Genomic DNA, 14,829 nt, shown 5'->3' with positions numbered 1-14,829 from the left:
TTGAAAATTTTCTTATGAATCTATCTGTTTAAGATACGAGGGTGGGTCAATAATTCCTTAGAAAAAAGCATTAAAACAGTTTTTATTTTTGTATTTTTTTTTTATTTCTCAACATAATCTCCTTGGAGCTCAATACACTTGGTTAGACGTTTCTCAATTTTTTTTAAACCGTCAGAAAAATAAGTTTTCGGAAGGTCCTCAAAATAAGCATTTGTACGATCGATGACTTCTTCATTTGAAAAAAAACGTTGTCCACTTAGCCATTTTTTTAAGTTTGGGAAAAGGAAAAAGTCACTGGGGGCTAAATCTGGCGAATACGGTGGGTGGTCAACCAATTCGAACTTCAATTCTTCAATTTTAGCCATTGATCGTAAACATGTGTGAACACGGGCATTGTCCTGATGAAAGAGGATTTTTTTCCTGTTTAAATGAGGCCGTTTTTCTTTAATTTCGTTTTTTAGCTGGTCCAATAAAGATGCATAATAATCCCCTGTTATTGTTTTTCCTTTTTCCAAATAGTCAACGAAAATAATTCCACGTGCATCCCAAAATACAGTAGCCATAACCTTACCAGCTGATTTTACGGTTTTCGCCTTCTTTGGACATGGTTTGCCTTCGCAATCCACTGCTTTGACTGTTCTTTCGTCTCGGGAGTATAGTGGTGTATCCATGTTTCATCTACAGTCACAAAGCGACGAAAAAATTCATCCGGATTGCGTTGCATGAGCGACAACAGGACTTTAGAGGCCACCACCCTATTGCGTTTATTGTCGACTGTGAGCAAACGCGGCACCCATCTTGCAGAAACTTTTTTCATGCCCAATTTGTCATGTAAAATAGAAATGACGCTACCTTTTGAGATCCCTGTAACCTCAATTATCTCACTCAACTTTAATTTTCGGTCACTTAACACCATATCGTGGATTTTATTGATCATTTCTGGTGTAGTCACCTCTACAGGACGTCCTGAGCGTGGTTCATCCTTTGTTGATGTACGACCACGTTTAAATTCATTTAACCAGTTATAAATAGTTGCAAGTGAAGGAGCAGATATGCCGTGAACTAAATCCAACTCATTTTTTATTTCCTTTGCTGTTAACCCTTTTATATTAAAATGTTTAATAACAGCTCTAAACTCAATTTTCTCCATTTTTGTAAACAAGCAAATTTTTTTTTTAAATGTACGAAAATAAAAAACAACAACCCGACCAATCTGATTGAAACTTCGCAGCATACTGAATCGGTAGTGCCGCTGCATGAAAACAAACCGTTTACAGTACTAGTCGCGCCACTTGTCGGCTTTTCTAAGGACTTATTGACCCACCCTCGTAGCAACACTGAAATTGCAGTTAAGTAGGTAACGAATTGGATAACATTTTAAAATAAAATAGTTAGGAACGGCATTCTGAATCTGCTTAGGTAGGTCACTACCAGTGGTGGCTCATCCATATACACTGCGGTACTGCAGCACCCCCAAGTAAATTGAGACAAATGTAATATTATAATATACATAAATTATTAAGCGTGTAATCAGCTCGCCCGTGAATCGATACATCCAATGTCCAATAATATTATCATACGCCGTGGTAGGTGCTTGATCTTGCACAGTACCGATTTCATTGGATATTCTCGAGTGGGCGAGGTCAGCGGTGCTTGCAAATGGAAGCCTAATCGGTGCTGCGGGTCAGACAGTCCTATTTCAGTATTTCTACATTTCTACGTTGTGCGATTGTTAAAATTTATTTCTGCAAGCAATTTATGCAAAGTTCTTTATTTGAATTATTAATATAATTAATTATTTAAAAATATAACCCAAATAAACATTTATTTTTATTTTTAATCAACCACAGCACCCCCAAATATCTTATCCATGAGCCGCCACTGGTCACTACCCACTGTTTAATACAATCGTTTTGTAATTTATCACCCTGGACCTTAATGCTTGTCAGCCTAGTAGGGGTTCTGCAAGATTAAAAAAAATGTCTCAAGGGTTCCGCCAAACAAAAAAAGTCAGGAATCACTCAGTCAGGGTCTTGTGCAACTATAAAGAAACAAGTCAGTTCAAGTTTTTAAATGTTTTTATTAAACTTTCACATCACAACCTCATACAAAAAATACCAAACTACATCTAATAAAATATAAAAATTTTCTGTTTTAAGTCTTTATACAGATGATCTCGTTGCCTGCCAGAAAATTGTCTATGAGAATAATATTATTCAAATGTAAATGCAAAATATTCCTGGTAAAAATGTGACTAATCCTGTGCAAGTATTCTATAATATAATTCGATGCACAAAAAACTGACTATTATGTAAATTGGATAATCTTATACAACATTAGGCCCACTAAAATTCGATAATTACTGTATAATATAAAGAAAATAGTGTTAACTAAAAAATGAAAAACAACTTCAACATATCTAGTGACTCCTTTATTATTGAAATGCTGTTGAAACAATTAATAATTTCAATAAAGCAAAATTAACAATAATGGTATTTGTCACAAAATATCACTGTATATTCAATCATTATGAAGTGTGATTTTATTTTTGTTTTGATTGAAATCCAATGATTAGTCTGAATACTCTTAAATAGCAGTTTTTATTAAATCCAAGCAGTTATAAAATTACCCTTAAAAAACTATTTCATTCCCATTATTATTTATAGGTAATTAAAAAGTGTAATAACAACAGTGATGCTTAATCATGGAAAATAGCTGCTTTTTAAACCACAATGATTTGAATTCAAATAAAGAATAAAAGTTATAGAAGTAATTACAGTCATGTCAGACCTACAAACTTATCTGAAGAATGGGATGGGGAGCCACTGTCGAAAACTACCCAATCAAGACTCGTAACTGGACAAAATCCTATGTCCTACGTCCTATGGCAGTTCGTAGTTCCATTTTTGGCCATTCTACAGATAAGTTTGTAGGTCTGTAGTAACTATTGTGAGTATCATGAAACGTAACACTGATTAATATAATTATATATCATTGTTTCTTTATTATATAATTACCTCTCACATAATATGTATATACTTTGGGCGAATGATAACTTGGCTCTATTGGCAATATGAATTTTACTTCCATAATAGAGATACAATGAAAAAATTTTGCCAAGTGTATGAAACTGTACAAAACCGTATTCTTTATATACACTACCATTCCGCCAGCTGCCGTAAAAAGTGGAAAACAAAACGGGCTAAATGTAAAGTAAAAAAAAAAAAAAAATACAAAGATTGTATATTTTAGTAAACATAATATCCACGGTTATAACAAAAATGATTCTAGAATTCTTAGAACTCTGCTTACGACGGAATCAAACTCAACTCAAATAATATGTTTGTAACAATCTTTTTAAAACTAGGAGTATTTTAGAGTATGGAACTAAAAATATTGCTTTGCGCTTCAAAAAAAAAAACTATATAGTAAATAAATTTTATTTTAAAAATGATCACAGATGAAAATGGAATTTTTGAAATAGACCAAAATAATATTATATAAAATATTTATCTATATAAAAAATTAAACATTTTAATCTGTTTATTTAGTGATTTAGAAATTATAAAGCACATGACGATGTGTGTGAAAACAACATTAAAATTATTACAAAATTTATAATATCACTATAAAAAGGGTAAAAAAATCCAGGACCAATATCATAATTTATTTAACTCATTCAATTTTTTTTAATAGCGATCAAATAAGAAACGAATACAGCTGACATTTCAGACATTTTTTTTTTATGTAACAGACCAATTTTTAAATAATAATCAATCATTAAAACTTAATCCATACGAAAGAAGTAAATCTTATGAATATGACATGACCATGACCAATAACAATGTGATTCAACATTCATTCGTCGCACATCACATTTTCCGTTCATCTCAAATAATAATTAGGAGTATTATTTTTAATTTTTTATTTAGCTGCGATTTACACGTAATACCCAGTCTTGCGTGTTGTGATGTTCATTAATTGCATAAAAGCGAATTGCTGTAAAACATAATCTTCACGTTCTCATCAATACAACAGGGAGACCGTTTGCACACAATATGCAGTGGATAATTTCAATACAAATTTACAAAATCGCTAATTTTAACCTTGTGAAACAATCAATGAAGAAATAATAACTAATATGAAAGATTAGGTTACATTAGGTTTTGTCTACTACAGACACCATGCGTACGTATACAGATAATCCTTATACACATATAATGCACAACTAGTTCCTCTGTTATATTACGCAATACATAGCAATTGAAATAAGGAAGATTCAATATAGTTGCATTTGCGTAACTAAGTATTGAAACATTCTAATGTGTAGTACATACAGCATAGAAAACAGAAATAATTTTGATCTAAACCTCACATTGAAGGTAATTCACATCACATTAAAACGTTAAAAATACAATTTAGAAAGTTAATAAAAAAAAAACACATAAATAACAAGAATTTAAGGCAATTTAACAATTCACTATGATTAGGTGTGAGTTTTCACTTGGGGTTTGTTACAGGTTTAAACGAGCTGCCGATTGAGACGGTAATAGAAAACAATCTGACGGTAATTATTGCCAAACGAATGGAGTAGAGAATAAATTACGAAAAAGCGGCGCAGAAACTGCTACCATTAACTGAGAACCATCCTTCTCCCGCCTTCACAAAATATGCAGTTCGCACCGATCGTCACGGACTACACTCAAAGTTCATTCTTCCCCGCTGCCTGTTTTGCGGCGGGTTTTTTACTATTCGGAAGTGGCATCTCCGTGGGTCCCTCCTTTCTGATCACTTTCAGGTTGTCTTTCTTAGGCGGCGACGAGTCCGCCGGGATATCTTCAACAACCGGTATCTGTGTCGGTTTGGCTTCGTCGGGTTGAGGCGTCACCGATTCCTTACGCTTGGGAGCTTCTTTAGGTTTCACTTTCTCAGCGGGTATGGGGGGCTGCGTTGTCTTTGGTTTAGGAGCCTCAGTGGGTTTAACCTTGGGGGGTGCTTCTGTAGGTTTGGGTTTTGGGGCCTCGGTCGGTTTGGGTTTAGGGGCCTCGGTAGGTTTGGGTTTAGGGGCCTCAGTAGGTTTGGGTTTAGGGGCCTCAGTAGGTTTAGGTGCCTCAGTGGGTTTAGGTTTGGGGGCTTCTGTGGGAATGGGTTTTGGGGCTTCAACCGGTTTCTGTTTAGGAGCTTCTTGAGTTTTAGGTGCTTCCATCCTGATGCTGTGAACGGGGCTACCGGGCACTGACGTTCTGGCGATGTAAGTATTGTACGGACTGCCGAGGTAGAGCTGATTTCTGAAGATGTGAGCTTCGCTGATTCCGGAGATGGCTCCATCGAGGTGATGCCAAGATTCGAGAATGTTACCGGACCAGTCCATCTTGAGAATTGTCACTCTCTTTGGTACTAAGGCTTGAACGGATTCAAAGTGGCCAATCTGAGAAAGAAAGAGAAGAAGTTAAGACCCTGCTATGTTATAATCATCAGTAGCATGAAATGCAATGTTCGTAAATAAAAAAGAAAATGGCAGCCTACTACTAATGTCTTATTTAGGTTACATACTTATCATGGGTACTTATACCCATAAATACATAAGTACAGTAGAACCTCGATTACCGAGACTAATTGGGGAGTGAGATAATCCGGATAATGATAAATTCCAATAATCAAAAAAATAATAAAACATCTTATATTTTACTTCCAGAATAAACATTTTAAATGGCAATTCACTTTTTTACCCACTACATTTATTATTAATTGTACATTTTTCGTGAGATCTAATTCACCTAGTTCACTACAGTAGACTTGCATGCACTCTGAAAACGGATAAATGCAGTTGGCCGTAAGCCCTATCAGAGTCAAGTGTTAATCACGCTATTCGATTGAATTAGGTACATAGTCTGACTACGCCGTAATTCCAGTATAAAATCACCCTGCAAACTTATTATACTCGCGTTATTTTAATGTAAAGAGGTAAAAGATAAAATATACCATACACACTTCGTCGAACCCACGATTTATAATTTATAAATAAGAGGGAAGGAAGGAAGAAGAGTTCCAGCTCTTATAAATATAAAATACATTAAAACTATGAATCATTAAAAAATCACTTCGATACCTTCGAGAGAACTTTACCAATAAAATTTATTAAACTGCATGTTACATAATATTATGCCACTAGATACCTCTGCGGGTCTATTCTATATACAAGGCCGCTAAAGTGATAAAGTGATAGTATTTATTACATACATTATGTATTGAGGTATTATAATTGTTACAATAAGTAAGCCGTCTCATCAGTCAAAACTGTCTCTCTCTCTTGCTCTCGCTCTAAATTTTATCAAAGCCAAGAGACGCACTGTTAAAATATAGCACTTATTGCAACAATACCAACCAACTTATTGTAATTGTTACAATAAGTGCTAATAACTCCACACAAACCTACCCTAGTTAGCCATAAATACTATCACTTTATCGGCCTTGCGTATTGAATAGACCCGCTGGTAGGCTAAACATTCACCTTAAATATCACGAGTCAAAATGCTCATAAGGAAGTATTTCAAAAGACAGATACTTGAATTTTATTTCACCTTTGTAATAAATTTATACAGGACCAAAAATGATTGCTTTCAGTGTTTTATGTCCTTCATCTCATCAGGTCGCACATCTTTGTCTGTCTCCAAAATGGCATTTCAAAAAACTATTGAATACTGACAAGACATCAAGATTAATCGCCCTTACCATATGGGAAGCTCTTTCAAAGGCATAGTGTGGCAGGACTTTCTGGGCGGCGGTGAAGGGCATCTCGATGAGAGCCAAGAGCCTGGCCAAGAACTTCCTTATCAGCGGGTGAGGAGCGAGAACCTGGAACACCACGGGGTGTGTGTCGTCACGGGGGACCACCAAAGGCACCAGGATGCTGTTGGGGAGAGCCTTCAAGTTGTCTGGGAGACCTTAAATCACAAGAGAGAACCAAAATCAATATTGCAGTCCAAAATAACCAAATGGGGACGGATCTATGATAATTACCACATGTATGTACAAATACTAAAAGTGATATCTGCACAAAATAAGCAACCACACTCTGTATACATTGTGATAATTCTATCATGTCAGATGTGAAAGCGTGGCAACTCCAATTGGGCAGGTTTTCAGGATCCTTACAGGATGGATAACATCCAATCACCTAAAAACACTCCTTTTCAATATAGCTGAAAGGAAAGTACCTAAACGTATGGCACAACCCACATTGGGTTGTAGTGCCGATGATAATATGTAATGTAGAAAGGTGGGAATATCTTTCGCATTTCACTCACAACACTGCTACGATGGCAACACACCTACCTAACTTGACACCCGACGACGACGACAACATCACCATCACCATCTTTACTTGTTGACTTTGTTTACTCACTGTCTTTGCCTGTCACGGTCACGATTGATAGGCACGTGTTTAGAGTCAAAATAAATAATTCAAATTCTTTCTTACTAAAAGGTGTAGGGTAGGACACAAATATACTAGAACAGTATTTCCTAATCTTTTGATACTGGCACACCGGCGAAAATAGGAGAAATATTTCATAGAACGCTAATGCATTTTTTTTCCATGTCCGATCCCAACAGGATCATATGGGCCTCTACAGGGTGGAGGTATGTAATTACAGATTTTTGTTTTTACGAGAAATGTATGGTGGCCACTTGCTCAATCTATTAGGTCCATACTCCAGACTCCAAACGCAAACTAAAATCCATTACATATTTATTAAAACTGATAAGTCATTATATATATATATATATACCATGAGAATTCTATCGTTAATAATAGAACTTCTGGATTTTTGAAATAAGCAATATTTAATAAATTTTAAAAAAATAGTGCGAAATCTATCTTTGCTAGAATAATTGATAACCGTGGCTGCGGTGTTGTTTTTATTACTGACATGGCTGAAAAAGACTTGTCACATAAATATGTACTAGGTGTTAATTCGGACAATAATTTAATGGCTTTGTAACTTAGAAATGGATATTCTTGTTTTTAAAATGGACGATATCTATATTTAAACTAGCAGAAAAATTCTGTGGACCGGCAGTCGGGAAACACTGGACTAGATACTAACCTAACATTACCACACACTAAAATAAGTGTGATCAGTGTCTTAATAGCCAATTTAAAAGATAACAAATAATACTTTAATGTGACACACAACTTTATTTAAGTTTCTTGACATCATTTTTGCAAGTGGAAACACCCAGTACATATGAAAGGATTATGTTAGCTTACTGTCCCAGCACGAAAATAACTCATAAGAAACTGCGATTAATTTGGATATATATAAGACAAAACTCAAAGCGATAATACTAAAAAAAAAGGGTATTGTCTGGCTGTTTGAAGTTGTTTTCTTTGCGTATGATGCACAATAGAACTTCAATTATTGAATTATTATTAACTTAAGAGCGTAATGCAGAGTTGTCAACGTTACGCAGCTGTTCTAATAAGAATGATATTATGGAACACGTCACATGTTCTTTCTCTCTTCCATTTAGGCATTCTAATAAGAATAATGTATGTATTTCTCACTGAACTTAGATGGCTGAAATTTGGCCTCTTACAAGTTTTTTTTTTTTTTTTAGAATTATTAATAACCATGTACTTGCTTTTTCGTACAAGGTGGTTGTTAGTAATTTTGAACAATCACAAACACCCAGGCTTTGAGAAAAACACATAAATGTTTTTGTCATGACCGGGAATCGAACTCAGAACTCTCGGGTGGAAGGCCAGCGCCTTACCCACTGCACCACGAGAGCCTCTTACAAGTTAGGTGTGTATCTTAGGTACTTAAATGCCTAATTATGATTCTGCATCGCACTTTTACCTTGTACCATCATCTCACTTCTTCGTATGGCTACCAAATTAATAACAATTAATCATCGTTTCTTGTAAATAAACTAAAAATATCGATCAAGTAACTTTATACATATTAATTTTGCATAAAAAAAACTATATATTTTACTAACACATACTCCCGGTTCAAGTAAGGTATAAGTCAAACAAATTTTTACTGGCTACACTTCTAGCTTCACTAAGTTGATTATTCATATCTTCTATCTTACTCTAATACATATTGCGGAGATTATACGCACGCCGAATAGTAATTCACTCGCATGTACGATTAGTTTTTGTTCAGGCCATGAGACAAACAGAATGATATTGTTAATTTGTCCGTTGGTACTGTTGCGTCACCGGGGGAATATGGATCATTTCGCGACTAGTAAAGATCTTTAAATGTTACTGTGTTACTAACCTGGTAAGCCATCAGCAAACATATCGTCGGTTCCCTTCTTAGGTCCCTTCAGGTAGTATCTTCTGAGCTGGCCTCGACCTGTCTCTGACACGACCACAAAGTCCTCATTGGGCGAAAGGATGACACCGTTGGCAAACCAAAGGCCGTCCAACAATACATTGTTGATATTTTTAGCAGCATCATAGTGGAAAAGTCTGAAATCAAAACATAAGAAGTAATGAATCAATCGAATTTTAGTTGAGTTAGGTAGGTACTATAATAACCTCAAGCTTTCATGGTTTCCTACCACTATGGAGACGATACATCAGTGAAAAGGCAAATAATTTTCAACTATAGGCGCGACGAAATTTTGGACTTGCTGGCATTCGGAGAGAGAACGTCGAGCTAGCAACACGTCAATTTGTTTCGTGATGGCGACGGGGCTATTAATTCTTAAATCGTGTAAAGATGACTAAAAACGTTACCCATTTACTTGAAAAAGAAAACATGTCAATGAATATATTATTATTGTTACTAATAGAACAATAAACAGAACATTAAATGGACGCATGTTGGATTTATATGACAAATTATATTTCGTTCGGCATGCGTCATTTGCACCCGTGACCTGCAATCCGCACATCGCCTAGCCACGATCTTTTTAGACCGTGCCTCAACTGAGGTATATATAGCCTTAAGCAGATAGTCACAAGGCGAGATTTCAATTTGAGGTTGGGTGCGTTGTTTATTTATACAAGGATTTCACAATGATTATAACAACGCATGTAAGATTTGACTCATTATGAAACATAATTAAAACCTGACACAGGGAGTTAACCGAAGATAACCGAAATATCTACATGATTAGATAGTACTTAACAAATAATATGTTGTTACAGTCTTTTGGGAATAGCGCCCCGCTTGGTTGGATATCGATGAAGATGCTCTAGCTACCGAAATGGGCCTACTTAGCACCCATGGGAATTTTATGAAATTTATTTTTATTGAAGTTTGAAAAATTCAAATGTTTAGTGAGATTAGTACCGATTCATAATAATACATTAAGTCACATAATATAATAATGGTCTCTAAATTCACTGTGCTTTCCGTTTCAAAATAGAGCATAATGCTAGCCGTTTACGGATCACTTTATTTTATAGGAATTGGTAGTCAACCAATCGAATAACGTCTCGGGCCATGTCCAGGATTAAAAAAAAAAATATGTGATTGACCCAGGAAGCGGAATTCAAGCCCGTGACACAGATCAAGAGCGCAGCTAACCTCTGCTCCATGGTGGGCAGTATACTATGTTACAAATTACCCAAGTAAACTATAATAAACTTGTTTTCAATACATCACGTACCCACCTATGTACGAGGGTGGGTCAATAAGTCCTTAGAAAAGCCGACAGGTGGCGCGACTAGTACTGTAAGCGGTTTGTTTTCATGCAGCGGCACTACCGATTCAGTATGCTGCGAAGTTTCAATCAGATTGGTCGGGTTGTTGTGTGTTTCTCGTACATTTAAAAAAAATTTGCTTGTGGAAAATGGAAAATGGAGAAAATTGAGTTTAGAGCTGTTATTAAACATTTTAATATAAAAGGGTTAACAGCAAAGGAAATAAAAAATGAGTTGGATTTAGTTCACGGCATATCTGCTCCTTCACTTGCAACTATTTATAACTGGTTAAATGAATTTAAACGTGGTCGTACATCAACAAAGGATGAACCACGCTCAGGACGTCCTGTAGAGGTGACTACACCAGAAATGATCAATAAAATCCACGATATGGTGTTAAGTGACCGAAGATTAAAGTTGAGTGAGATAATTGAGGTTACAGGGATCTCAAAAGGTAGCATCATTTCTATTTTACATGACAAATTGGGCATGAAAAATATTTCTGCAAGATGGGTGCCGCGTTTGCTCACAGTCGACAATAAACGCAATAGGGTGGTGGCCTCTAAAGCCCTGTTGTCGCTCATGCAACGCAATCCGGATGAATTTTTTCGTCGCTTTGTGACTGTAGATGAAACATGGATACACCACTATACTCCCGAGACGAAAGAACAGTCAAAGCAGTGGATTGCGAAGACAAACCATGTCCAAAGAAGGCGAAAACCGTAAAATCAGCTGGTAAGGTTATGGCTACTGTATTTTGGGATGCACGTGAAATTATTTTCGTTGAATATTTGGAAAAAGGAAAAACAATAACAGGGGATTATTATGCATCTTTATTGGACCAGCTAAAAAACGAAATTGAAGAAAAACGGTCTCATTTAAACAGGAAAAAAATCCTCTTTCATCAGGACAATGCCCGTGTTCACACATGTTTACGATCAATGGCTAAAATTGAAGAATTGAAGTTCGAATTGGTCGACCACCCACCGTATTCGCCAGATTTAGCCCCCAGTGACTTTTTCCTTTTCCCAAACTTAAAAAAATGGCTAAGTGGACAACGTTTTTTTTTCAAATGAAGAAGTCAGCGATCGGACAAATGCTTATTTTGAGGACCTTCCGAAAACTTATTTTTCTGACGGTTTAAAAAAAATTGAGAAACGTCTAACCAAGTGTATTGAGCTCCAAGGAGATTATGTTGAGAAATAAAAAAAAAATACAAAAATAAAAACTGTTTTAATGCTTTTTTCTAAGGAATTATTGACCCACCCTCGTACATAGTTATTTGGACTTGTAAAGGAAAATTATGATCTGTTTATAATACCGTGGGTTCATGTTATTATCGTGTAGGCGTTTTTTTTTTATTTTTGTCTTTTATCTCAATCATAATATTTGAATAAAAAATTATCAGCGTCAGACTGTCATGTTCAGATAAAATTATTATTTTAACTTCATTAATCTCTGCATATTATGATTATGTCAATAAGATAAAGAGAACTGGTTTCATAGTTGTCAATTTATGATAAATTTTTCATTACACATCAGGCAGATTCACTCTACTGGGGGCAGAATGCTGTACTCGGCATAAAAAAGATTCACTTTAAAAAGTAAATTAAAATTGAACTGTATTGTTACCTTCCGGTTCCGTCCATCAACATGCCAAAGACGCCGTCCTGAAGCTCTGCATCGGAGGTAGAGTCGGTCCAGTAGATATCTCCGTTGGCGGCGACAGCAAGCGAGTTGAAAACAAGGGGCTTCCTTCCTTCGATCTCCACATCGGGAGACACCAGCATCTGCTTCTTTCCCGTGTTGATGTTCACTTTCCAGATGCCGTAGTATGCGTCAGAAATGTAAAGCATTCCACTCTTGTCGAATTCGAATCCAAGTGGCCGCCCGCATTTCTTTTCTTGCCAGAAGCCATCTGCAAGCGATGCATAATTAAAATCGTACATTCAATATAATAATATGCTATATTACCGTTATCTTATTGTCATTCTGAAGATGGGTTTTAACAAGCCGCCTTTGGCTCAGGGCGAATACAGGGGATTCACAGGAGAGAGGGGTGGAATGTTTTTGTAGGGAGGGTTGTTTCAGGACTAAAACTGTTGAAGGTGAATTGAGTAGCTTGATATCAAAGTAGGCCAAATGCCATTTTTAACGAAATGTATGTTTTAATTGATTATTGTAGTACAAGTGATGCTCTTTTCAAAAAATCCACCAAAAGTATTAAAAACGGTAGTTTTATTATTTAAACCACAAAGTAATGTTAAAAGACATCTGCATCTGACCAAATGTGAAAAAAAGTTGATATGGCAAAATATATATGTACTTAAAATGCAAGATAACAATAAAACTTCAATCTTATTAAAATAAATCATTTGAAATTTATATTGGGATGCTAATTCCGCTAATTTTGAAATAAAATACTTCAAAATATCTTATAAACCAACTTGTCAGACTGATTTCAAAACTGTTTTTGCTTTCCTGTAAAATTGCGTAAACAGCAGTTACAACTGTTTACCATCACAGTACCGATTTGTTCTATTACACAGGGCGTGTGCGGGAAAAATTATTTGCCGAAGAACGTGTCTTCTTAGTTTGACAGGGAAGCTGGAACTGAATTCAAAATGAGGGTGAATGGACTCTGGGAATTGTTAACTAAAATCTGTGTCTAATTTTTTTTCAATCTCGCGCAGGCGGGAGACGGATCCAGAGTGGTGCCGTCATAAAAGAGGGTATTAGTTTATAACCCAAAAAAGCTGGCAACATAAGTACCTCAAATATCATAAAATCGGTACCAGAAAATATTCACACCTCGCAAATAAAGTCAGTATTACAAATACAAAGTAAAAGAATCATTTATCATACTAAAATGAATAATAAGTAATCTCAATGATCATAGAATTTGATAAAATATATTAGATTATGTTTTAAAAAAAACGTACAATAGTAGTCATAGCAGAGTTCAAAGTCAATTCCAATCACTAATGATTATCACCCGAGTGCAGTGTTTTATAGGCACAAAGGATGGATATTATTATCTACTTGTGAACTGCATTATTAACTGTTTTGTACACAAAATGAGTTATCTGATAATTACATACATACATATCAACATAGCTTTACATAATAAATGAGAATAAAATTATGATACACATCTACTCTTTATTTCTAAAAATGACTAATGTATAAATATCAGTAGCGAAGGGTGAAGGTAGGCTGTTAAGATCTGACAATAATAGTGCACACTAAACTTTGTCAGTCAAACGTATTTGTTTTCATTGAACTAAGACTACAATGTGTAAATAGTGTTTGTTTGTTTTTAAAATTCAATTAAGCCCTGCCTAATCCAAGTCATAGTAGATAATAGTCAAAAAATCTATAAAACATCTAAAATTATGGTTAAATCATACATTATAGATAGAAGAATATTTTTCATTGATTATGATTTGGTAAGGTGGGGGTTAATGAATTAAAAAAAAAAACTAACCAACACCATCTGGAATATTATGTATTCTTAATTCAACTAAAACAAATAAATATTACTGTAAAAGTGTGCACGATTTTTGTCGGATCGCCCATAGTAGGGAATCCAATCCCGAGCCAAAATTCTGATCCCGGGATTTCGGGATTACAATTTGACAATCCCGGGATCCCGGGACTGGTCCCGGGATTGGCATTTTTTTCCTTTGTTAATATAAAAATTTTATATTTACACATAACATTGATAAAATCGGTCAAAAATAAATCTAGTATAATTAATAATATTTAAGACATTTATTGTTAATATTGTATATCTAAGTTCAATCTTGGAAATACATAAGTTTAACGCATTCGCTGCTGAATAGATAATGAGATTTTAATTGCCCCCTTTAAAATGCACGTTAATTACATCGATCGGCCGCCTGGTCATTACGCGTCGTGTGCGTTTTCCGCGTCCAAAGTATTAATGGAGTAAATAATATTAAATATATATATAAATAATAATGTGAATTTAATACGAGATTGCTGTTTCTGATAGTAAAGACTTAACGAATGGATTAGCGAAATTTAAAATAGTAAATCAAATAATCATGGCGTAGGTACCTACTTATGGCCTTTCCGCTTCATAAATCTAATTAGTCAGCCAAATATGAAATTTCCGTAAAACGTATGAGATCATG

The 14,829-nt window shown here is 35.2% G+C and overlaps 1 protein-coding gene across 2 annotated transcripts in view; it reads right to left on the bottom strand.

The window, feature by feature from the left end:
- Positions 1-3,596: 3,596 nt before the first annotated feature.
- Hmu (adipocyte plasma membrane-associated protein hemomucin) overlaps positions 3,597-14,829 on the bottom strand; it is a 28,684-nt gene continuing 17,451 nt past the window's right edge. For both annotated transcript variants that reach the window (XM_085948049.1, XM_085948050.1), the window contains exons 4-7: positions 12,302-12,587; positions 9,294-9,487; positions 6,733-6,944; positions 3,597-5,428 (exon numbers count right to left, since the gene is read on the bottom strand). In XM_085948049.1, the coding sequence (XP_085804175.1) occupies positions 4,703-5,428; positions 6,733-6,944; positions 9,294-9,487; positions 12,302-12,587 (1,418 nt within the window). In that variant the 3' untranslated portion in view covers positions 3,597-4,702. The remainder of the gene's footprint in view (positions 5,429-6,732; positions 6,945-9,293; positions 9,488-12,301; positions 12,588-14,829) is intronic.

The sequence above is a fragment of the Rhyacophila brunnea genome, unplaced genomic scaffold (genome assembly GCF_057557595.1).
Source record: "Rhyacophila brunnea isolate RB1 unplaced genomic scaffold, BYU_Rbru_1.0 scaffold_20, whole genome shotgun sequence".
Lineage (NCBI taxonomy): Eukaryota > Metazoa > Arthropoda > Insecta > Trichoptera > Rhyacophilidae > Rhyacophila > Rhyacophila brunnea.
The sequence above is the reverse complement of the archived record's forward strand: the minus strand, read 5'-3'. Positions and strand labels throughout refer to the sequence as shown.